The sequence below is a fragment of the Delphinapterus leucas genome, chromosome X (genome assembly GCF_059928025.1).
Source record: "Delphinapterus leucas isolate spDelLeu-1000000601 "Yukka" chromosome X, BTC_Dleu_Yukka2, whole genome shotgun sequence".
Lineage (NCBI taxonomy): Eukaryota > Metazoa > Chordata > Mammalia > Artiodactyla > Monodontidae > Delphinapterus > Delphinapterus leucas.
The window spans coordinates 133621206-133645265 of NC_143150.1; the positions used below are offsets into that span (position 1 = coordinate 133621206).

The following is a 24060-nucleotide window of genomic DNA, read 5'->3' on the forward strand; positions in this document are numbered from 1 at the left end:
TCCCCTCTCCGGCCTCCACGAGAGCCAGCACTTGCTCAGCTTTAGTTTTTCCTGGGAGAACCCTTTCCCCCCAGCACGGGGCTGAGAGCTCACCCTCAACTACGAGGTGTTTCCGAGTCCTCTGCCCCCGGAACATGTCACTCACACGCCGTCCACGTCCTTCCCTGCTGTCCAATGGTCGGCCGCCTCAGCAGGAGGAGAGCTCCATCGGGGCGGGACTTTTCTTCTGTCTCCCCCTTCCAGTGCCCCTCGGTACCCCGTGATCCTAGGACACCGCCCGGTGCGTGAATCTGTGCCCCGTCAGTCTCTGCTGACCCAGTGCCTCAACTCTCTATTTAAGGATGCAACTTAGGCAGCTACACAGCTGCCCCGAGAGGGGTCCCCAGGAAGCACATGCTCACCCTCTGCCCTCCCACGGGGAGAGGATGCCAGGGACACGGCTGGTGTCACTGGGACCAATCCCACCACCCCAGCTGTGCCAGCCTCACACATCCTGTTGGGCAATACTGTGGCCTGCAAGTTCCTGAAAGTCTGCCTCTGCAGCCGCTGACCCCTCGTGTGAGCACAGGGGCACCATTGTGCAAACCACACAGTCACCGGGAGGGTCCAGGCCGGGCCTCCCGGGTGGCAGAGACGAGCAGGCACCTGCAGCCTGAGCGTCGGGGAGAGGATGGGCTGCGACGCTGCAGCCGATCACCACCGGGGCCACAGAGGATACAGGGGCATTAGGTCCTGAGTGCCTGGGGCATCAGTCCAAGAACTCGTTTTTTTCCATTAGAATGACCTTAGTTTCTTTTTTAATTTTTATTTTATGTGGGAGTCTAGTTGATTTACAATGTTGTGTTGGTTTCAGGTGTACGACAAAGTGATTCATTTATATATATATATATTTTTTTTCAGATTATTTTCCACTCCAAGTTATTACAAGATATTGAATATTGTTCCCTGTGTTACAAAGTAAATCATTGTTGCTTATCGATTTTATGTATAGTAGTTTGTATCTCTTAATCCCAAACTCCTAATTTATCCCCTCCCCCACTTCCTTTCTCCTTTGGTAATTATCACTTTGGAATCTAAAAAATAAATGAATTTATATACAAAGCAGAAACAGACTCACAGACATAAATAACTCATTTCTCTTGAGATGTGACATCGTACAGTAAAATGCTCAGCTGCTCTGCCTTTCATGCGGGTGTGTGCGGTCTGTTGGGCCATTTTCCAACACCTACAACCGGCTCCCCAAGACTCCAGACCTCACTCCCTTCAGACTCCCAGGTGGGAGTCCCGGGCAGCCCGGACTTCGGACCGACAGGCTATAAATCAGGGATTCCCATGACCCGCCTCCTCAGGGTTGATAATTTGCTAAAACTGCTCACGGGACTCAGGTAAAGACGGGAATTGAAAACAAAGACTTTGCTGGCTTACGATAAAGCATGTAACTCAGCTGGTTTTGACTTAGGATCCAACTCAGATGGGAGGGATGCACAGGGCAGGTATGGGGAGGGGGCACAGAGCCCAGTGGGTCAGGTGCGAATTTGGAGGAGTGAGGGCGGCTCTGAGCTCACCCATCACTGCCGCTCAACCAAGCTTCCCTCCTTGGGCTCCGTGGGGTGGACAGAAAAATGTCCCCAGAGAGGTCCACATCCTAATACCTGGACCCTATAAAAATGTTGCCTTCTGACAGAAGGGACTTTACAGATGTGATTAAGTCCCGGATGTCGATCTCGAGATGGGGACATGGTCTTGGATTACCAGGTGGGTGTGACATAATCCACAAGTATCCCTATAAGAAGCAGGCAGGAGGGCTTACAAGCTCTAACGGGTAGGCGCCCGCTGTGTCGACTCAGTAATTGTGGTCCTGTTAGAGCAGCCACTGCAAACTCATTCCTTTCTAAACTGCAGCCAGTAGAGAAAAAAGGAGGATGTAAATCTTCTGCCAGTGGAAGCGGGCGGCGGCACAGACCCTCATCCCGGCCCCAGCGGCCAGCAGCAGCTCCGACCCCTCCCTGTGAGGAAGGGGTGGTGTTTCCCTGGAGCAGCTAGAAGGCGCGTTACGTGGTCAGGATCCACGGGCCTCGAAACGTCCCTCCAACTACAAAACATCTTTGCAAAACATCACATTATTTTTTAGAGTAAAAAAAACAAAACAAAACAAAACAGAACAGAAAGCTAGAAAAATGCTCAAAACAATTTAAAAAAGCTACATTCACAATAATTAAGCAAAACATTGGAAAAACATTAAAAGAATTGTAAAAAAAACCCAACAACTTCCAGAAAGCGCTGGGGATGCGGACAACTGGAATTCACGCATTCGCTGGTGCTTCTGCGACTTCTTCCACGGCTAAGACCTCTTCCTTGTCACCTTTTCCCACGTCATGTGCAAATTTCTCCCAGAGGATCTGCTGGGGAGAAGGATGGGGGTGTCAGGAGGCCCGTGAGCAGTGGCCATGGGGGGTTTATCTAGAAATCCGAGACGGCTCTCTGCGTCAGATCTTGTAGCTGGCAAATGAGCTTGTGGGAGGGACATCTGAGCCTAGGGTACCACACATGCTAGGACCACCCGGAGCTCAGGGGTAGCGGGACGTGGCTCATGCTGGCCCCCTGGGGTGGGCGGGCCCCTGGAGGTCCCAGGGACCCGGAGAGGGTGTGGGTCAGTGCTCCTGAGAAGAGAGATGCCCAGCTCAAGAATGGAGGTGAGCAAGCTGACAGCTGGGGGATATGATGCCAGACAGCGGAGTAGGTAGACGTAGCCCCCACCCCGCGGAGAGGCAGATGTGATGGGTGCATCCAAGGGGGGTGTCACGTATGGGGGTCTCCCTTGTCCCTTGTCCTTTTTCATCCTCTCTGGGAGCTGTCTGCTCCCGGAGATATGGTCAGACCCCTTTCACTCTGTCTCTACCTCTCTCTTTCTCCCTCCCCGTCTTCCTTCTCTCCTTCTCCCCGCACCCAATTTCCCCAGACACAGCTCGCAGGTAAAACCCCAGTCCCTGACCCCTGAAGAAGGCCAGGGAGCAGGACACGGGATGGCAGCCACACCCTGTGGACCCCTTTGGGTGGACACAGTTGAGATTCTGGGGTCACTGTCCCCTCTTCTCCTTCCTGGTTTGCCCCCCACCCCATATGCACCTGGTGGTCGATTTGATGGCTATCGTTCAATTTGTCTTTGATCCGTGGAATTGGCGGGAATAACCTGTGCATCCCTAGGAACCTGGTGAGACAAGAAATGTGTGAAGAAAAGACCTAGACGCCCAATTTCCTTCTTGCACCCAAAGGGGACACGTTGTCATGTCACGTGCAAACACGCCATGCAGGCTCATTTCTTCAGAACAATTTCCTTTAAGAATCACAGAAGGACCAACTCCAGGCTTAGACCATGGAGAAAATGATAGACTCTGTGAGGGTCTTTCTAGAACCTTCACTCACTCCCTTGGACACAGGGATGGGAGTGGGGGACATGTCCAGTCTCCGGCAGCTTGGAGGAGTCTGGGGTCTCTGGTGTTTAAAGACCAGGAGGCTTATCCAACCTTGAAGCCCACGGTTCCAGATTGGATGTCATGCCTTTTCAATGCTATCTCTTAACCAGCATATTCCATGGTCCCGCAGCACCCCAGTCCTGCTGCATGTTCACAGGGGTGTTTCTTTCTCACCACACGAATGGTACCTCCAATCCTGTGACATCATCAGGAGAGGCTGTACTGAGTTGAAAGGTAGCCTCCAAAGATATATTCAACTCCTGACCCCTGAAACCTGGGAGTTTATATGGAAACGGGGTCTTTGCAGATGTGATGTAGTGAAGGGTTTGAGATGAGGTCCCCCTGGATGAGGGTGGCCCTACATCCAATGACGGGGTCCTTCTAAGACACAGAAGAGGAGAGACACAGACACAGAGGAGAAGCCCCAAGAAGACAGAGGCAGAGACGAGAGGGAGGCGGCCACGAGCACAGGGACGCCTGGAGCCCCCAGAAGCTGGAAGAGGTGGGAAGGACCCTCCCCTGGAGCCTCTGGAGTGAGCGTGACCCTGAGACACCTTGACCTCAGAGGTCTGCTCTCCAGGATGGGGGAGGATGGATGCCTGTGGCTTTAAGCCTCTGGCTTGTGGTCACTGGTTCCGGCAGCTACAGGAAACTCACACAGCTTTTCTTTAAGATAAGTCTTCTGTGTAAGGGACGAGATCTGTCCCTGTCACCACAGCCAGTGGCCGGGCTGCCCAAACGCCTCTTTGCTCCCAGGTCCAGTGTCCCTGGGAACAGGGGTGCCTTGCAGTTGCTTTCACAGGGCAGACCAGTGTCTCGCCTGGTCCTGGGGGACGTTTAGCACCGGACGCCCAACCAGGACAGGGGCATCAGGACAGGGGCCGCAGGTGGACGCCCACAGCATCCCCACATCCTGCAGGAGGGTCTCCAGGTGCAAAATCTCTCCATGCTTTGCAGAGTGCGTCATGCCGTACACATGCAACTTTAGTCTGTGTGTTCATGCTTCGTTGCAAAGCATTTGCCCGGTGGCCACAGACCCTGTGTGATGCCTGGGTCACACAACAGGAAAGATGACTGCGGAGGTGCCCGTGGACAGGCTGACTGCAGTGGTCTGGGAGCCGGGGCTGAATGACTTGTGCTGGGGGAAATGAAAGTCAGAGGAGGAGAGACATTCTGAGAACTCCAGAAGCTCCAAGGGGCTGAAGGAAGGCAGAGCTCTGAGCACAGCAGGGCTGTGAGGGGTGCCCGGCAGGAGTCTGGGGGCAGGAAAGACCCTTGTTGGTTGCCAGCTCTCCTGCCACTGACAGATGTAGCATCAGAGCTGTTTCTCTCCTGTGCGTTTTTCCATCTCTCCAACTTCCTTCCCTTTTTCCAGACAAGTTTCCCTCCAGAAAACCCACACGCCAATTGGCTGCTAGGACTGCCTGGGATGTTTGCAGGCTGCCCTCTCTTTTTTGCCAGCCGAATGGGGCTGTCTTTGGAATAAACACCGGCCCCCTCCGCTGACCACGGGGATGCCCACATAGGACGACCTGAGGTTACCTTTTGAAAAGGCAGCTGATGGTCAGGCCACAGATGAAGGTCCCCAGGACCACCAGCAGGTAGACGTGCACCAGGCTGGATTCTGGTTCCGCAGAGCCTGGGGAGAGAGAGGGGAACACGCCAAGTGCGCTGGGGGCCGGGGCATGAGCAATCACCACTCAGCCAGCTTATGTCCTCACTAGCTCACGGAGGAGGAAACATGCCCAGAGCAGGACAGACATCTAAGGAAAGGACCCAGTCCTGCAACTTTCACAAAAACATATTCGTGAGACAACACGACCCCGGGATCATGTCCAAAACACATAAAGCGATTTTAAGAGACAGCAACCCAAAGACCAAGAATGCAATTTAAAAACGGACCAAAAAAGGATGAATACACATTTCCAGGCATACGGTTTTAAACAAAATTGCATCCCATCTATTCTTAAGCTTTCATTTCGCATGTCATTTAGGGTAAGTGCTCTTTACAGTACATTATTTTTCTAATAAGGCACATTTTGTCTGTGAATATTTAAAAATCCAATGAGAAATCCCAATTCTACCAGGATCCTCATAACCTGATGGAGGGGCCGCCATTGTGAGATTTTTCAATAGGAACAGATAAAATGTGACCTATTACACAAAGCTGTTGTTGTTTATTTTAAGCAAATATTTTAATTGTCAAAAGTGCGTATTCCGGAGGGGAAATGAAACCAGAAAAAGCCACACGGATGTCAGCCAAGTCTGTTTAGAGCTCTGTTCCGGGAAAAGTCTATTCTTTTTTTCTATTCTTATTTTTTTGGTGGGGGGGGCATATTTTAAACCCATTTGTAAAGTGAGTTGTCAGTGTTTCTGTCCTTGGCGTCTCAGAATACTTTATATGCTTTGGAGGCTTGCCCCTTATCAAATGATTTTAAATATTTCCCCCCCTTTCATGGGTTGTCTTTTCACTGTCTTGAGCGTGTCCTTTGATGCACAAGAGTTTTCATTTTTGATGAAGTCCGCTTTACCAATTTGTTTCTTTCATCATTGCTGCTTTTGGTGTCGCGGCTAAGAACCCACTGACAAATGCAAGACGGCAAATCAATTTCTTTCTGTGCTCAGCTGTCGCTTCCAGCTTATGAAATGTTGCTGAATCCTTATTTCATTTCATAAATTCTACACCGGCAGGTATCAAAGGCATTGATCTTGGATCAGAAAACAACAACAACAACAAAAAAAACGTATGCATACTATGCTTGCTAAAACACTGAAGGTGTTTGAGACTGGATGGAAGGGAAGGTAGGCTCTTAAGTATCAGATTGGCTTTAGGGCCAAACCATTATATTCTTGCCAGCTGATCAAAGTTAGAAGGAGGAAGGTAGTAAAATCTGTCAGGCTAGGGCTTCCCTGGTAGTGCAGTGGTTGCGAGTCCGCCTGCCGATGCAGGGGACACGGGTTCGTGCCCCGGTCCGGGAAGATCCCACATGCCGCGGAGCGGCTGGGTCGGTGAGCCATGGCCGCTGGGCCTGCGTGTCCGGAGCCTGTGCTCCGCAACGGGAGGGGCCACAACAGTGAGAGGCCCGCATACCGCAAAAAAAACAAAACAAAACCAAAATCTGTCAGGTTAGCCCTCCCCCGATTAGAAAGAAACAGAGCCAGTTTGGATGTGAGCTGTATCCTGATCAGAGGTGGACCCTGACGGCTGTTTGGCGTGACCAGGAGGGATGGGTCATTTCCTGGTGGGGCGGAGGCTTAGGAAGGCTCTTAGTTATTCTTAAAGGGTCCCTCTCATGAGTCCTTGCTGTTGCCAGGGGAACAGTGTTGCAGGGGCCGGTGGACAGGAACCCCTCCCAGAATGGCTCAGAGATGAATTCAGGATGCCAGGATCTGTCTGGTGATGATCTTGGGACACGTACCAAACTCAGCTGGCTGACTCCAGGCACCCCAGTGGGCTTTCCGGGCATCTGCCGTCCTGATCTTCACAGTATGTTTGGCTCTGAGCCCCGGTCTCGGAAAGCTGTATTTATTCCCCGTGTCACCAGACACCACAATCTTTGGAGAAAACAGAAAGTTAGACAGAGTTGTTGCCTGTGTTGAGAAACAGAATGCGGGTGTCTTTTCAATTGCCCAACTGAAGTGAAAGATTCAAAGCCACACTCTCCCAATCTGGGCATGAATGTGGTATTTTACGTCCTGAGAACTTGGGAGGAAAGCTTAAGGGAATAATGACAATGAGTGATTCTGCCATTTTCCGAGTAACCACTCCTGGGGTTGCTAGGATCGTAAGTATAGATGCAGAAATGATTCAAGAGCTACAGTGGGTATGAACCAACCTATGGATGGATAATGCCCCTGTAAAGGATGTTAAGAGGACCAAGTTCGACTTCCTCATCGGACAGAGGAGGATACTGAGGTCAGAGTGGTGGTGAAACTTAGAAAAGATCAACAAAAATTACTTTGATGATCAACCTCGAGAGGAATTTTGGAAGAAGACATCATCTCCTTGACCAACATGGATAGAAGAGGGAGACCCCATCCAGGGGCCTACTGGGGGGGGTGCCCCTATATCACTGACTGGATGGTACTCTAGGAAACCTCCATCCTCTGGTTTTTACCCCATCCCCATCCTGGCCACCGCTGGACGAAGTTTGCAGTTGGCATGTGTCCATTGCCCAACATCGTACGCTTAAGCTACAAGGGTGATATTTTGGGTCAGAGTTGTAACTCACCAGTTGATTTCTACTGCTTCCGGTATTACTCTAGAAAAAAAAAAAACCCAAACCAAAATAGAATGTTTATTTCTCTCCATTTTGAAGGTTTTTCATGGGTCTCATCCAATCTCCCCCTTTGAGCACAGTCAGGAAAACCCGAAACAGTCAGGGTCCAACAAAGTGTTGAGCTCCTACTGTCCCCCCAACCTGCAGTGGCCCCCAAATAGAAGGATGGAACATGCCCACAGGAGGGAGGGTGCCCCTGTTCATGGCTCCTTCTAGAACCTCAGCTGGATATGGATCCTAATAAGAACTCAGGTGGGCTTGGAGCAGAGGTTCCTCCTTGTCTGCACTGGGTCCAGGTGGACATAGGGAGAGGGTTCCTCCTTGTCTACACTGGGTCCAGGTGGGCTTGGAGCAGACCTTGAATTTTCCCAGATGTTCACCCATTCTGAGCCCACCTCATGTGCCCCAGGTTCTCACGGTGGGTCATGGGGGTGGCTGCCAAGCTTCTTGAGGTGTGGTGCCCTGCTTGGAGCAGTGTCCACTCACCTGTCTCTGGATGTCCAGCTGGTACTGGAACTCCCTGATGGACAGTGTTTTTCGGGTCCTGGGCTTTTCCCACCGGATGAAGCAGTGTGATTCGTTGCAGTGCACGGTGATATTGTTGGGTGGGTTGTATTGCTCTGTAATGAGAACCCAGCAGACACCTCTAATCCAGAATGCTTCCTCTGGACCACAGAGAGGAGACCCAGTTCTGCCTTTGCAACATTGATGGTAGCTCACCAAGGTCACCGGGAGGCAGGGGTGGGTCTGAGTGTTGTCTCTTGGGGAAGATAACAATCATCAGGCCGCCATGTGCAGAAGGGAGGAAGTTTGGGTTCAACAAGACCTGGGGAGTCTTCCCTGGTGGTGCAGTGGTTAAGAATCCACCTGCTGATGCAGGGGACATGGGTTTGAGCCCTGGTCTGGGAAGATCCCACATGCCGCACAGCAACTAAGCCAGTGAGCCACAATTACTGAGCCTGTGCTCTAGAGCCTGTGAGCCACAACTGCTGAAGCCCATGCACAACAACTGCTGAAGCCCGCGCGCCTAGAGCCCGTGCTCCACAACAAGAGAAGCCACCACAATGAGAAGCCTGTGCGCCATAACAAAGAGTAGCCCTTGCAACTAGAGAAAGCCTGCGCGCAGCAACGAAGACCCAACGCAGCCAAAAATAAATAAAATTTAAAAAAAAGAAGACCTGGGGAGGTAGGTGGTGATGGGTTTGGAGGGCAGGAGAGAGGCCGGTTTGAAATGACTTTAGCCTTAAGAGGCCTGGACTATCCTATGGGATCAGAGAGCCTGCAGGTAGAAAGAGGGGCTGGCGTTCAAGAGAAGACATTGTTTGGCATACGGGAGTATCTTCAAGAGACCAGCCTGGAGCACAGCACTAGAAAGAAGAGAAAGAGCTGGCAAAAAAAAAGAAGAAGAAGAAGAAGTGAATTCACAATGGTCCAGGATGGGTGGAGGGGCTTGGACTGTCACATTCTAAGGAGAGAAAGAAGAGGTGGCATCTGGGTAGATTCAACTGGGTGTACGCTTGTCCTTGTAGCAGGTTACCCAAAGGGAGGGAAGGAGGGAAAGATGGGGGCTTGGAGGAATCGGGTCCACATGGAGCTAGCAAAGTCATGGTTTCCAAATGGGGGAGTTGATGCATGTTTGTAAAGGTCAAGGAACTTCAGTGTCCTTCATCGTTGAACAGATATCCAAACAGTGACGCCATGACGGTGCATGCCAGCAATCAACAGGATGGGAGTTCTGTATCTGACTGCATTTTGATGGGCATCTGTTCCATTCTAAAAGCTGAGACTCAATTCTGTTGTTGGAACCTTTGAAGGTCTGTTTGGACCTTGGCTGTGTGAAGCTTCTCTTGTGACTGTGAATCTCATGGACTCCACTTTCACATTGAGTAGATCTGATCGTCTTTAACTTTAGAGATGAGATGCTCTATCCCTAAGATACTTACACTGGATTTTCCAGCTCAGAAAAAAGTAAGGGATGTAACTCCTCTGGCCTATCGTTGTGATCTGGACTTAGGATTATGCACCCAGTTCTAATGTGTGGGGCTTCCCTCCGACCCCCAACACCACCAAGCAATTCTCTGACACCAGCTGGGTGTCTTACAATTCAACTCAATTCTGACACTATCTACCTGGAGGTAGCATCAGATTCCACAGGTGAAGGGCTTAGCCCTCCCACTTCAAATGTCAATCCCAAGTCCAGGTCATCACCTGTGCTTCCAACTGACCTGCTATAGATCAAAGATTCCCCTGACCTCCTCCGTGGGTTTGATTAATTTGCAAGAGAAGCTCACAGAACTCAGGAAACATTTTACTTACTAGATCACTATTTTACAATAAAAGGACATAACTCAGGAGCAGCCAGACAGAAGAGATGCATAGGGCAAGGCATGGGCAAAGGGTGTGGAGCTACCATGCCTGCTCTTCTCGGGTGGCTGTCTCTCTAATTTGTGGACATGTTTGACTGAGTAATTAAGGATATTGAGATGAGGTCATTCTGGATAAGATGAGCTCTAAATCCAATGACTCGTGTCTGTATAAAAGGAAGGAAGGGAGATTTGTGATATACCAAGAAGACGGACATGTGGACAGAGATTGAAATGATGCATCCATAAGCCAAGGACTCCTGGCCATCACCAGAAGCTAGGAAAGAGGCATGGGAGCAGAAGTTCTTTCAGACAGTCCAGAAGGAACCAACCCTGCCAATGCCTTGATTTTGGATTTCTGGCCTCCAGAACTGCAAGACAATACATTTCCATTGTTTTAAGCCTCCCAGTTTGTGGTCATTTGTTACAGGAAACTTACACAGATTTCAACGCAAATTCTGTCGGACTTCCTAGGCAGTGGTTAAATCACAGGTGGTTGCTCTCACCTATTTCTTTTAACAGCAAAACCGAATCGAAGAACTGGATTCCTGCTTCTTGGCTGGTACCGTTAACCAGGAAGTAACTGTACGAAGTTAATCCCGAGAGGTCTTGGAGGTGACATCCCACGTGTGTTCCCGAGTCTTTTAGGTAATGAGGACATTCTCTTTCTATTTTTTTCCTGTAAGATTCCAAAGTGTTCAGAGAACAATCCAGGCATATTTCTTTCTTCACTGTATTTCTCAGGGTTGTCTACATGAGGTCAACACTTACTTTGAGTCTCTTATATACAAAAAATATTGAACGTCATTGGGCGCTGCTTGGCCCTTGGCCCAGGTGCAGTTCATGAAATCCGCATTGTAGATAAGACAGGAGAAGTTTTGGGCAGCTGTGCCCTCCCCACCTGGGAAGAGACAGAAACAAAATAATTTGTACATGGAGTTTAAAGGGGGATGGACCGGATGGCTTCATGGTTCAAAGAAGAATCAATACCAATTCTTCTCAAACTCTTCCCAGAAAGGGAAGAAGAGGGAACACTTCTAAACTCATTTTCTGAGGTCAGCATCACTCATCACTCTGATACCAAAGCCAGACAAAGACACAAGAAAAGAAAATTACAGGCCAATATCCCTAATAAGCACAGATGTAAAAATCCCCAACAAAATGTCAGCAAACCACATCCAACAGCATGTTAAAAGTCAAATTTATCCCTTGGATGTAAGAACGATTCACCATATGCAAATCAATCAACGTGATGCACCACATTAACAGAGTGAAAGAGATAAACCACATAATCATCTCAATAGATGCAGAAAAAGTGTTTGACAAAATTCAACATCCATTCAGGATAAAAACTCTCAACAAAATAGGTATAAAAAGGATTTACTTCAGCACAATGAAGGCCAAATATGAAAATCCCACAGCTAATGTCATACTCAATGGAGAAAAACTGAAAGTGTTTCCTCTAAGGTCCTGTACAAGACAAGGATGCCCACTCTCACCACTCCTATTTAACATAGTACCTGAAGTCCTAGCCAGAGCAATTAGACAAGAAAAAGAAATAAAGTTATTCAAATCAGAAAGAAAGAAGTAAGATGATCTCTGTTTGCAGATGGTATGATCATATACGTAGAAAACCCTAAGACTAAACAAAAAAAAATATTGAAACTAATACATTTAGTAAAGTTGCAGGATACAAAATCAACATACACAAATCATTGGCAGTTCCACACAGTAACAATGACATAGCTGAAACAGAAATTAAGAAAAAAAAAATCTCATTTACAATAGCAACAAAAAGAGTAGAGTACCTAGGAATACACTTAACCAAGAAGGTGAAAGGCTTGTAAGTTCAATGTTGCCAGACATTGATGAGGGAAATGAAAAAAGACACAGATAAATGGAAAGACACCCTGTGTTAATGGACTGAAAGAATTAATAGTGTTAAAATGTCCATACTACCCAAAGTGATCTATAGATCAATGTGACCCCTATCAAAACCCCAATGACATTCTTTAAAGAAAAAGAAAAAACAGTCCTAAGATTCGTATGGAACCACAAGACTCCAAATAGTGAAAACCATCTTGAGCAAGAAGAACAAAGCTGGAAGCTTCATGTTGCCTCATCCCAAGATATATTACAAAGCTACAGTAATTAAAACTGTACTATGACGGCATAAAAGTAGACATAGAGATAACTGAAACAGATTAGAGAGCCCAGAAATAAATCCCCACACTTATGGTGTACTGATATTTGATAAACCTGCCAAGAACACACCAGGGAGAAAGGATTAGCGTCTTTACTAAATGATGATGGGACAACTGCATATCCACATGCAGAAGAATGAAATTGGGTCCTTATCCCACACCACATACAGAAATCAAGTCAAAATGGATTAAAGTCTTAAATATAAGACCTGAAACTGTAAAACTCCTAGAAGAAAGCATAGGGAAAGAACATCTTGACATTTGTCCCGGCAATGATTTTTTGGATTTAACACCAAAAGCACAGGCAACCAAAACAAAAGTAGAAAACTAGAATTGGATCAAACTAAACACTTCTGCACAGCAAAGGAAACAATCAACACAGCGGAAAGCCAACCTATGGAATGGGAGAAAATATTTGCAAACCAGATGTATCTGATAAGGGGTTAATATCCAAAATATATAAAGAGTTCAAGCAACCCAAGAGCAAAAAACAAATTTTTAAAAAACAAATAACCTGATTAAAAACAGTCAAAGGATCGGAATAGACGTTTTTCCAAAGAAGACATCCAAATGTCCAACAGGTACCTAAAAAGATGCTCAACATCACTAATTGTCAGGGAAATGCAAATTAAAACCACAATGAGGTATCACCTCGCACCTGTCAGAACGGCTCTCATCAAAAAGACAAGAAATAACAAGTGTTGGCAAGGATGTGGAGAAAAGGGAACCCTTGTGCCCTGTTGGTGGGGATGTAAATTGGTGCAGCCACTATGGGAAACAGTGTGGCGATTCCCCCCAAAATTAAAAATGGAACTATCATATGATCCAGCGATCCTTTCTTTTTTTTTTTTTTTCCGGTACGCGGGCCTCTCACTGTTGTGGCCTCTCCCGTTGCGGAGCACAGGCTCCGGACGCGCAGGCTCAGCGGCCGTGGCTCACGGGCCCAGCCGCTCTGCAGCATGTGGGATCTTCCCGGACTGGGGCATGAACACATGTCCCCTGCATCAGCAGGCGGACTCTCAACCACTGCGCCACCAGGGAAGCCCTCCAGCGATCCTTTTTATCAGTGTATATTCCATGGAAATAAAATCTGGATCTCGAAGAGATATCTGCACCCCCATGTTCACTGCAGAATTATTCACAGAAGCCAAGATATGGAAATAAACTAAGTGTCTGTGTGGACAGATGAATGAATAAAGAAGATGTGATACACACACACACACACACACACACACACACACACACAGAGGAATATTAGTCAGCCATGAAAGGGAGGAAATTCTGCCATTTGCAACAACATGGATGGACCTGGGGAGTATTATGCTAAGTGAAATAAATCCGACAGAGAGAGACAAATACTGTATGATTCACTTATATGTGGAATCTAACGAAAACTCATAGAAACACAGAATAGAATGGGGGTTCCAGGCTAGGGAGGGTGGGGGAAATGGGGAGATGTTCGTCAAAAGGTAGAAATATCCAGCTATAAGATGAGTAAGTTCCAGGGATCTAACGCACAACATAGTGACTATAGTTAAAATACTGGATTGTTCACTTGAAATTCACTAAGAGAGTAGATCTCCAGGGTTTTCACCACAAAACAAACAAACAAACAAAATAACTACTTGACAGGATGGATATGTTAATAGCTCAATTGTGGTAATCATTTCACAAAGTATACGTACATCAAAACACCAAATGTGGGAATTCTCTGGGGGTCCAGTGGTTAGGACTCTGTGCTCTCACTGCTGAGGGCCCAGGTTCAATCCCTGGTTTGGGAACTAAGATCCCACAAGCTGCGCAGCATGGCCAAAAAGATAAAAACAAACAAACAAAAACAAACCCACCAAATGTACCTCTTAAACATATGCAATTCCTATGTGTCAATTCTATCATCTCCATATAGCAGAAAAAAGTGGGGGAATGTACCCTGATGCTCATGTGGGAAGGAGAAGAATCACCACCATGTTTTCCCTACCTGGGTTCAGGTAGACCAGTGTTTCTGAAATTCGTCTTTGGTTGATATTTACTTCGACAGTGAGCGTGACTCCCCCATGGAGAGAACAGTCCTGAAAGGTGCACTGACATTCCTTGTCTTTGACCTGAAAAGATGTCACCAGTCAGTGAATTAAGAACCAGTCTTCTTTCGTTATATCCTTGTTGTTTGCTCCTACCCTGACCCTGTGATGACATCCACCTCCCTCTGTGACACCTCCCCCAGGGACCTTCTTTGGCAAGACGCCAACTAGCAGCCTTCAGAAGGTCAGAATAGAGCTCGCCTTTTCTTTTTATTTTATTTTATTTATTTATGTTTGGCCGCGTTGGGTCTTCGTTGCCGTGTGCAAGCTTTCTCTAGTTGCAGCAAGCGGGGGCTACTCTTCATTGCGGTGTGTGGGCTTCTCATGGCAGTGGCTTCTCTTGTTGTGGAGCACAGGCCCTAGGAGCGAGGGCTTCAGCAGTTGTGGCATGCAGGCTCAGTAGTTGTGGTGAACAGGCTCTAGAGCGCAGGCTCAGTAGTTGTGGCGCACGGGCTTAGTTGCTCTGTGGCATGTGGGATCTTCCTGGACCAGGGATCGAACCCATGTCCCCTGCATTGGCAGGCGGATTCTTAACAGCTGTGCCACCAAGGGAAGTCCCAGAGCTCACCTTTTAATATGAGAGCCCTCATCCCTATAAACTGTATGGGAACTTCACACCCTCTTTTATGGGATTGACTTTTCTTGTCCTATCTCATACCCACCGTTCTCTCATAGGTGTCACGTTTACATTGTATCCAAGTCAGTCTGTTTACTTTATTTCCATTGAACAGGCAGAGCTAATGTTATCTCTCTCTCAGGATTAAGTCTTGCAGGTGGACCAACTGAGCAAAAGGCTGCCATTGCCGGCAGCCAGGAGCCCCCAGGCTAATTGGAATAGGGATGCCTGAGAGAGGAATGGGGTCCTCTCAGGGAATCAGCCCTCTGGACACATCTTGGACACAGCAGCACTTTCCTGGTGCACTTCGAACCATGAGTTTGTGATGTGTCCCAGTGTCACGTGTATGTTTTTTATTTGTCCTGCTTGACGAGAGCTTTACAAAGAACAGTGATCGAGCACATCCAATCCATCTTACCTTTTTTTTAATCTGTCCCTTCTCCTTGTGAATCAACACACATTCCCCGTAGGTAGTGTTTTCCTGGCAGTCCCAAGTTAATTTTGTCGTCTTTGGGTCAAACTTCATGTTTAGACTGGAGTTCTGTTCCACGGTTGGAAGATCTGAAACATACAGCCTCAGGAGTCAGAAACTACTCTTCTTCTCCCGTCTCCATTCTCCCTTAACCAATGCATCTCACATCTTGTGAGCAGAGATCAGGGCTGGGAATCACTGTGCCCCTACCCCTCTCACACATCCTCATCACCCCCTACCCCTTTCCCACCTCTCCTTCCTGCCCCTTCTACAAGGGGAGATGTCCACTGTGGAAATAAACGAAGACAGGAAGCAGCAAAGGCTATTTATCCAGATCCTGCCATAGTAAAGGGAGTCGGCCACCATCACCTGTGTCTGCAGAATGGGTGGGGGGGGGGATTCACATCACCAGCAGGGGGGAGCACAACAGGAGGTGTGATGCCGGTTGACCGTTGCATATGAGGATAAAATGAAATTAGATGCAGGCATTGGGATGTTTCCCCCAGAACCCAGGGTCATGGGAATGGGAGCAATGGGGAGAGGGGAAACACATTCATACGTTTATCCCATTGGTCCTGGGTCAGGAAGAGTGAGGGTACCAGCAGCATGGAGAGTAGAACGGCCATCGCCAGGGCACACAGGGGGTTGACCGAGGGACGTGAAAGTGCTGGGGGAAGAGAAAATCAGCTTTCATGGGGGTCTGGACATGGAGACCAGTGGTGTTTCCCTGGGGGGATGTCCAGGGAAAAAACACAGGACTCTCTCCAGGGTGATGGTCAGCATGGTGACCTGGCCAGCCTGGGTCACTGTTGGCTACAGAGGGTCCTCAGGCTTCAGTAAGCCTCAGAGGTGGCCCCAGAACCAAGAGCCTGTCCTCAAGCCTGAGCACCAGGTCCAGTCTTCCCCGTTACCGTCTGAATCACTTTGGGCAAGTTGCCCACCTGCCTGGTCTTTAACATGGTGGCAGGGGTTAGGGGGTTGGGGGATAACTCCCAAGTCAAAGGCAATGAAAGGCCATGTACCGCGCCCATGGATGGGGTTCCTTCATCCAGTGGGAGACCCTTGGGAGACCCTCCACCTGACCCTTCAGCATCCTTTCTCCAGAGCCTGAGGATGAGGGTCCCTCCATGCAGTGCATTTGGGGAAACCCAAACCCTGAGTCTCCAACGTGGTTATCAGAGGAGTCTGTGGATGGGAATCCTTCTGGGCAGTGTCTTTCTCTCTGCCCTAAGAGACTGTAAGCCCCCAGCCATAGCTGTTTCTCTATCCCCAGAAATGCATCCCCAGCATATGGGTATCAGGGCGCTGGATACACATTTTACAAATTGAGTGGATTATTTCTCCAGAGCAGACTGTGCTAAAAGCAGGTATAGCCCCTGGAACAGCTGCTGAAGTTGGGAACAGAATAGCAGGGATGGACTATGTAAAGAAAATATAAGCCATTTATATACATTATTATATAATTCCCGTATGTATTAATTATAAAATCTATCTCTTCATTTATAATGAATATCTTCATATAAAATTGTAAATATAATGTGAATTATATAGAGATAATCCATGTTTGTATGGATATGAACAATTTTATAAATAATATTGATACATAAGGACATTCTGTGACTTATTTATATTATCTTTATGCTAGGAGACTCTCTCTCTGACAAGCTTGCTTCACACTTTGATCCCTTCGTTATTCACACCGGATGAGGGAAGTTGATAAATGAGCAGAAAGACAGACACAAAATCAGACAGATGTCATGAGTTTGTAGGGGCTGAGCCTGACGTGGATGTACAGTTCCCCACAGAGCGTGGAAACCGGGGAGCTTTTCCTGCCCCCCAAGAAAACTGTGTTACTTTCCTTGTGCTCCTGTAACAAATTCCCACAAACTTGGCATTTTATTTTTTAATAAATTTATTTTTATTTATTTATTATTTTTGGTTGTGTTGGGTCTTTGTTGCTGCACGCGGGCTTTTCTCTAGTTGCAGTGAGCGGGGGCTACTCTTCGTTGTGGTGCACGGGCTTCTCACTGCGGTGGCTTCTCTTGTGGCGGAGCTCGGGCTCTAGGTGCGTAGGCTTCAGGAGTTGTGGCGCACAGGCCGTTTAGTTGCTCCGCGGCATGTGGGATCTTCCCGGACCAGGGCTCGAACCCGCGTCCCCTGCATTGGCGGGCGGATTCTTAACCACTGCGCCGCCAGGGAAGCCCCAGACTTGGCATTTTAAAAACTCCGCACTTCATCTCTTGCAGTGCTGCAGATCAGAAGTCTGACACGGTCCCTTTGGGGTAAAATCAAGGAATTGGCAGAGAGCTGCTACCCTGTGAAAACTCCACAGGGGAACGCGTTTCCTTGGCTTTTCCAGCTTCCGGAAGCCACCTCCTTCCTGGGTGCATGGTCCCCCTCCATCTTCAAAGTGCATTACTCCAGCCTCTTCATCATCACAGCACCGCCTCTCTCTTATAAGGACACTTGTGATGACACTGAGCTCAACCAGATAATCCAGAATAATCCGCCATCTCAATGCTTTTCACTTAGTCCTGTCTGTCATGTAAGGTAACGTATCAAAGTTTCTAGGGATTAGGACATGGGTGTTTGGGGGGACGTTTTCTGTCGACCATACGGGGACCAGGACTTGGAATTCGTGGCTCAGGTGACCCATGAATCCATGGCTGCCGCATCACGGTGATTATAAGATGCTTTGGGGGGCTTCCCTGGTGGCGCAGTGGTTAAGAATCTGCCCATCAATGCAGGGGAAGTGGGTTCGAGCCCTGGTCCGAGAGATCCCACATGCCGCGGAGCAACTAAGCCCGTGCGCCACAACTACTGAGTCTGCGCTCTAGAGCCCACGAGCCACAACTACTGAAGCCCGCGCGCCTAGAGCCCGTGCTCCGCAACAAGAGAAGTCCCCGTAATGAGAAATCTGCTCACCGCAACGAAGAGTAGCCCCCGCTCGCGACAATTAGAAAAAGCCCGTGCACAGCAACGAAGCCCCAATGCAGCCAAAAATAAATAAATTTATTTATTTATTTTTTTTAAAAAAAAGATGCTTTAGGGAGAATTACAGCCCCTTTGCTTTGTGTCTCATTGCTCTGACTCTCTCTTACTAATCAGACTGGATTTGGGGAGAGTGGAACAAGAAATGCGTGTTCAGGTTTCCTTTATGATATTAACACATTTTTTGAGATCTTAAAATATATTTTAAAACTTGAGTTTTGCAACAATTAAAAAGCGTCATTAGGAACAAAACAGAAAAACAGAAGCAGTCAGTACACAGAGCGACACGGAGGAACTTTCAGTGCATGTGACTGAGTAAAAGAACGAATCTGAAAAGGGCTCGTAGTGCATGATTCCAGCTCTGTGACAGTCTGGACAAAGCAAAACTGTGCCGACAGTAAAAGCATCAGTGGTAGCCAGGGGTTAAGAGAGGAAGAGGGATGAAGAAGTGGAGCACAGGGGATTTTTAGGGCAATGAAGCTACTCTGCATGACACTATATAGAATGATGGATACGGGTCATCATGCATTTGTCCACACCCATAAAATGTGCAACACCAAGACTGACCCCGAATGCAAATTATGAACTTGAGTCAAGAATCATGCGTCCAACTTGCTCCATCAATTGTAAGACATGTGCCACACTGATGAATGGTGTCCGTCACGGGAACTCTCTGTAGGGGAAGTGGGTACGTAGGAATCCCCTATACTTTCCACCTAATGTTTCTGTAAACCTACAACTGCCTTACACAAAGTCAATTAACATTACCAATAAATAGTACTGCAAAAGCACCATGCTCTATTCCGATAAAGCCACACTCCACAGAAAACACCTGGTCTTCCGGCTGGGTTTGGGGTGGCATCTGCGACTCTGCTCACCATTTCCCCAATAGTATCTTTGGTTGTGGTGATTCATTTTTTGGTGTTGCTGTGACTTGGAATGTGGCCTTTCCTTCTCTGGCGCTAAGTTCTGCCAGTGCACACCTCACCTCTCTGCGCTCCCAGAATCCCATCCTTTTAATGCTTCATCTTTTCCTTGAGGGCCCTCTCTCTCAGCATTTTATGGTGCATGATCATATTTTCTGTAATTTCCTTGGATTTATGGAGTCTATTGGTCTAAATGCAGCCTCTGTCTCTTGGTGTTTTAGTTGACTGGGGGCTGCCCTAAGAAATGACCACAAGTTTTCTTTCCTTCCTCCCCCCCTCCCTCCCTCCCAGCCTTCCTTCCCTCCTCCTGGCATTTCCCTAATTCATTCCTTCTCTATCCAATCCTGTCCTGCCTCTGCTTTTTGGAGGTCCCTCCCACTATGCCCAGCACGCCAACCCCTTGGACCTTCTTCTCCACATTCTCGTATCTCCCTCCTGGGCTCCAGCCCCACCAAGGGGGCTCCTCCATCTTCCACCAAGGCTCTCGGACCTACAGGACCCGCCATCAGCGGACCGCTGGCCCAGCTCCTCTGTGGCCTGTGTCACCCTGGGTGACCTTGGCATCTATTGTACAAGGGGGACCTCCCGACTTCCGTGAGCCATCTCCACCAGCAAAGACCCTCCCCTTCACCCCAGCTGCCTTCACACGCCCAGTCCCCCTGGCCCGTTATCACCTGGACCCCCCCCCCCCCGCCGGAGACGTGTTCAGGAGTGTCCCGAGCCTGCTGGCGCTCCACAGGCACCGGACACCCTCTCCTCACACCCCAGCTGCCTATGCTAAGAAGCCGCCACCACCTCCTGCGTTTAATTCGCTGTTTCCATGAACGCGCCTCCTTTCCCACCTCCTCTGTCGAAGGCTGGACTGGCTCATCTATTGGAGCCGGGAAGGAAGGAAGGAAGGAAGAAAGGAAGGAAGGGAGGGAGGAGGGAAGGAAGGGAGGAGGGAGAAAGGAAATAGATTCCCTGAACCTTCGCCATCTCCTCCTGGCTGGGTCCCAACAATGGAGGACCCCACCCACTCCCTTTTTCAGGTGTGCATACCTGGGCCACCACACACCTGGAGACAAGCACCCAGCCTCAGATTCCTGCCCCCAACTCCCCCCCGCCCCCGGGACCTCACTTGCTATCAGAGAGGAAATAAAAACCACAGAGCCGACCTGTTCCAACTTCCCCACCCTCCTGACATCTCCTGCCCTTCTCCCACGATGGGAAAGCACCCAGCTTCCTCCACCTGCGAACGGGACCCCGGACCACCCAGCTTTCCTCTAGGTCTTGTCCCCGGTCCTCTGTGCTGGGGCCGGGGCACCCTCCGGCTGCACCGCAGAGGCTCTGGGAGAGGACCTTCCTGGGTCAGTGCACGCCCGCAGCGACTCTTGCCTTGATTTTCACATCCACAATTTGTGCACTGCCCTTGCGGTTTGAGCTGAGCCTCACTTAACAGGGCGGGGGATGGGCCGCGGAAGGGCCACAGACCGGAGCACCTTAGTCCTCAGCGGTTACAGCACCTGCGCTCATCACCTGGCCCTCTGTCCCGTCAGCTTCCTGGGCGCACTTTTCTCCTCCTTAGTGCCTCGCATCGTACCTGCCTCGGGAAGGGGGGTGGACACGCAGCGGGTACCCAAGGATACACACTATCTTAGACTGATCGACACCCTACAGCGCAGTTCCCCATTCAGCTTCCTCTGAACCGAAACTGCCTTGGCTTCTTGCTCATTGTGATGGGGCAAAACCAGAAACTTCTGTAAACTTGACTTAAAAAAAAACAGCCAACTTCTCACACACCACAAAGGGACACAGAAATCCGCCCAAAGGTTGCTGCTTTAAATCAGCAGTTCATCGCAGCCCCTGGGTCTTGGTCGAGGGTGGCGAGAAACCTCCAGAGGACAGTTCACGCAGAGCATGAGATAATCAGTGCTATGATGTATCATGTGCAGACAGAGCCTGGTTCAGTTCTCACCCCCGTCCTACGAGGCAGCTCCTGGTACCTTCACAGAAGTGGCCGGAAGACCAAAGCCCAGTGAAATCTCATTCTTTTACTTTATTTGTTGCCTTGATTGTTTTTAAAGTCGCGGCAAAACTCACATGGTATAAAATTCGCCCTTTAAAACGTACAGCTCAGCAGCACTTAGGACATTTATAATGTTGTGTATCCCACCACCTCTATCTGGTTCCAGAACCTTCTCGTCTCTCCAGAAGGAGACCCTGTCCACATGAGCTGTCACTCCCCAGCCCACGCCCCCAGCCCCCAGACACCATGAACCCACTTTCTGTCTCTGTGGATTTGCCCGTCTGGTTGTTTCCTATAAATGGAATCGTGCCATATTTTGCCTTTTGTACCCACTTTCCCTCTTCTTCTGGTTTTCACCAGGCTGGGTTTTCTTTCCTCTTTTAAAGATTTCAGCTTTACACAGATGTCAGCTGGAAAGAAGGTGCTGAGATCTCGTCTCAGAACAACATGTCTCAAATTCGAGGCACACAGGAAACACCTTGCAGGGGCGTGGGTCCATGGGGGACCCTGGCACAAGCTGGCATTTTGATCTCGCTGTGGTTCCAGGGGTGCCACGCATCACTGTGATCGGGCAACACACAGACACAGAATGCAACGCCACCCTCTTCAACAGCACCTGTAACCTGGGCAGGCCACCCGCTCTGCAGGACACACAGCTCCACGAAGGCGTCCCACCCGAGCCTTTGGACTAAATCCAAGCCACGTCCCAAGCACAGGCTTGTACAGAGAACTCCACACACTCCCACTGCAAGCTGGCTGGGTCCCTGGGACTCATTCAGACCTTAAAATGCAGCTTCACGTGCTATGAGACGCACCCATTACCAATAACCATCTTCACCTGGGTGCCCTTCACCAGCAGTTTTTATTGCCCACCCTCAAGTTCTCGCCCACCTGGAGTGCCAGCTGCCCAGAGCAGCAGCCGAGGCAGGAAAAGGTCCCCTAGTGACTTGACACTTTGGAGGACCCCAGGATCAAGGGGACCGGACTAGCCCACCATACCACGCTCGCCCCTGCCAACCTGTGTTCCTCCATGCTGCTGCCTGACGCTCCCACATCTGGCCGATCTGACAACTAAGTCTCTTCCTCGTCCGAAAGCAAGTGCCCGGATTGCGCGACAAGAACATTTCAGCTAAATATCTTCCTTTTTTTTTTTTTTTCCTCCTTGATTTCCTCCCCCATCTGTGGTGTTTCTCATTACAAGGAATTGGGAAACCTTAGTGGTGGAGTTGCCCCCCTTCACCATAGATACAGAGAAGGTCACCCTCCTTAAAGTGCAAGCAGGCGGCTCATGAGGCTGCCCAGACCAGCTACCAGGTGGGCCTCTCGTGTCACTGCCCATTTTCATCATTGACGTGGAGAAGGTCATCCTCCTAAGAGTTGGACCAGATAGATCACCAGGTCTTCTCAGAGTGGACACCATGGTGGGCCTTCATGTCTTCGGTGGAGAACACCCCCTTGCTCACATTCACAACCAACCCAGTTCTGTTCAATTCAATTCATCAGAACTTTCCTGAGTATCCCAGGGATTTAAAACCAGCCAGAGTGGGTAGGAAGTGGCTTTCCAGCTCATGATGGGGCAAGGCTGAACAGAAGGGTCATGGGGGCTGGGGACACAAACGCAGCACTGGATGTCCCCAAGGAGGGTCCGTCACATGAGGTGGTGGACAAGAGTGGGTGTGGGGTTTCATGGGGACTACATCCTGGGTGTGAGGGAGAGATGATGTCTCCCAAGCTCACTGGGGCTCCGGGGCTCCAGAAATGCAGGAATGCTGGTATTGATCAGAGTTAGGGCAAGAGGAGGTACTGGCGAAGAGGATGGAGCTGGGAGAAGGCTCAGTCCTGCCATGTTTAAGTGGCTTCCCTGATGAGCCCCGAAGGGGAGGCGTCCATCAGGGAGTTGGATGTAGGGCTCGGCCTCAAGGGAGAGATCTGAAAATCTGAGCTTCCTTCCGGGCAGGACTCCTCTTCCTGATTCTTACAGGATTTGAGTGGCTGCAGAATGAACATACTTGGGTAGTAAAGGGTTACCTCAGCAGCCCTGCGTGGTCCACACCCTGCCCACTGCAAAGAAAGGTCTGACCCTTGACCAGCTCCTGGCAGGTCACCTGTGAAGCCTTGGAACATCCTGCCTTGTTTGCCTAGAGTCTTGGGTCACACCCAGTGATCTGTGCTCCAGTGTAAGTTATGATGGGACTGTGGGTCACGCCGCATCCAGACCTCGGGAGGGGCTGAGCAACTCAGGTCAGCCATGCGGACGCTCCGTGCTACGAGAGTGGCCCCAATAAAAAGCCTGGATGCCAAGGCTGGCTGAACTTTCCCATTGACCAATACCCCATGCCTGTCATCAGGCATCACTGCTGGGAGAAGTAAGCCCTGTCCAGACAAGCCCACAGGGAGCCGACACTGAGAAGCCTAGTCCCTCCTGGACCCTGCTCCCTGCATCTTTTGCCTTTGATGATTTCAGTCTGTATCCCTTTGCCGTATGAAACCAGAGCTGTGTATATAACGGTCTTGCTGATTTCCGTAGGTCCTTCTAGTGAATCGTAGAACCTGAGGGTGCTCTCAGGAACCCCGACACACTACCTGTTTACCCTCGTACAGGCCGCTATGTCTGGTCAAGCATGACACACACAAGAGAAGGTGAATAAC

The 24060-nt window shown here is 49.3% G+C and overlaps 1 protein-coding gene across 4 annotated transcripts; it reads right to left on the reverse strand.

The window, feature by feature from the left end:
- Nucleotides 1–789: 789 nt before the first annotated feature.
- CSF2RA (colony stimulating factor 2 receptor subunit alpha) lies at nt 790–22540 on the reverse strand. Of its 4 annotated transcripts, none has more exons than XM_022561912.2 (12): nt 22430–22540; nt 16046–16153; nt 15433–15575; nt 14299–14422; nt 10888–11017; nt 10623–10795; nt 8240–8373; nt 7706–7735; nt 6893–7028; nt 5016–5112; nt 3127–3208; nt 790–2399 (listed from the first exon to the last, which is right to left on the reverse strand). In XM_022561912.2, the coding sequence occupies exons 1-12, from the start codon at nt 22533–22535 to the stop codon at nt 2304–2306; spliced, it is 1359 nt and encodes a 452-aa protein (XP_022417620.2). In that variant the 5' UTR covers nt 22536–22540; the 3' UTR covers nt 790–2303. The 4 variants fall into 4 exon arrangements, with proteins under 4 accessions (XP_022417620.2, XP_022417619.2, XP_022417621.1 ...); XM_022561911.2 differs by having other exon boundaries at nt 790–2402; XM_022561913.2 differs by lacking the exon at nt 22430–22540 and adding an exon at nt 19045–19170 and having other exon boundaries at nt 790–2402.
- Nucleotides 22541–24060: the final 1520 nt, after the last annotated feature.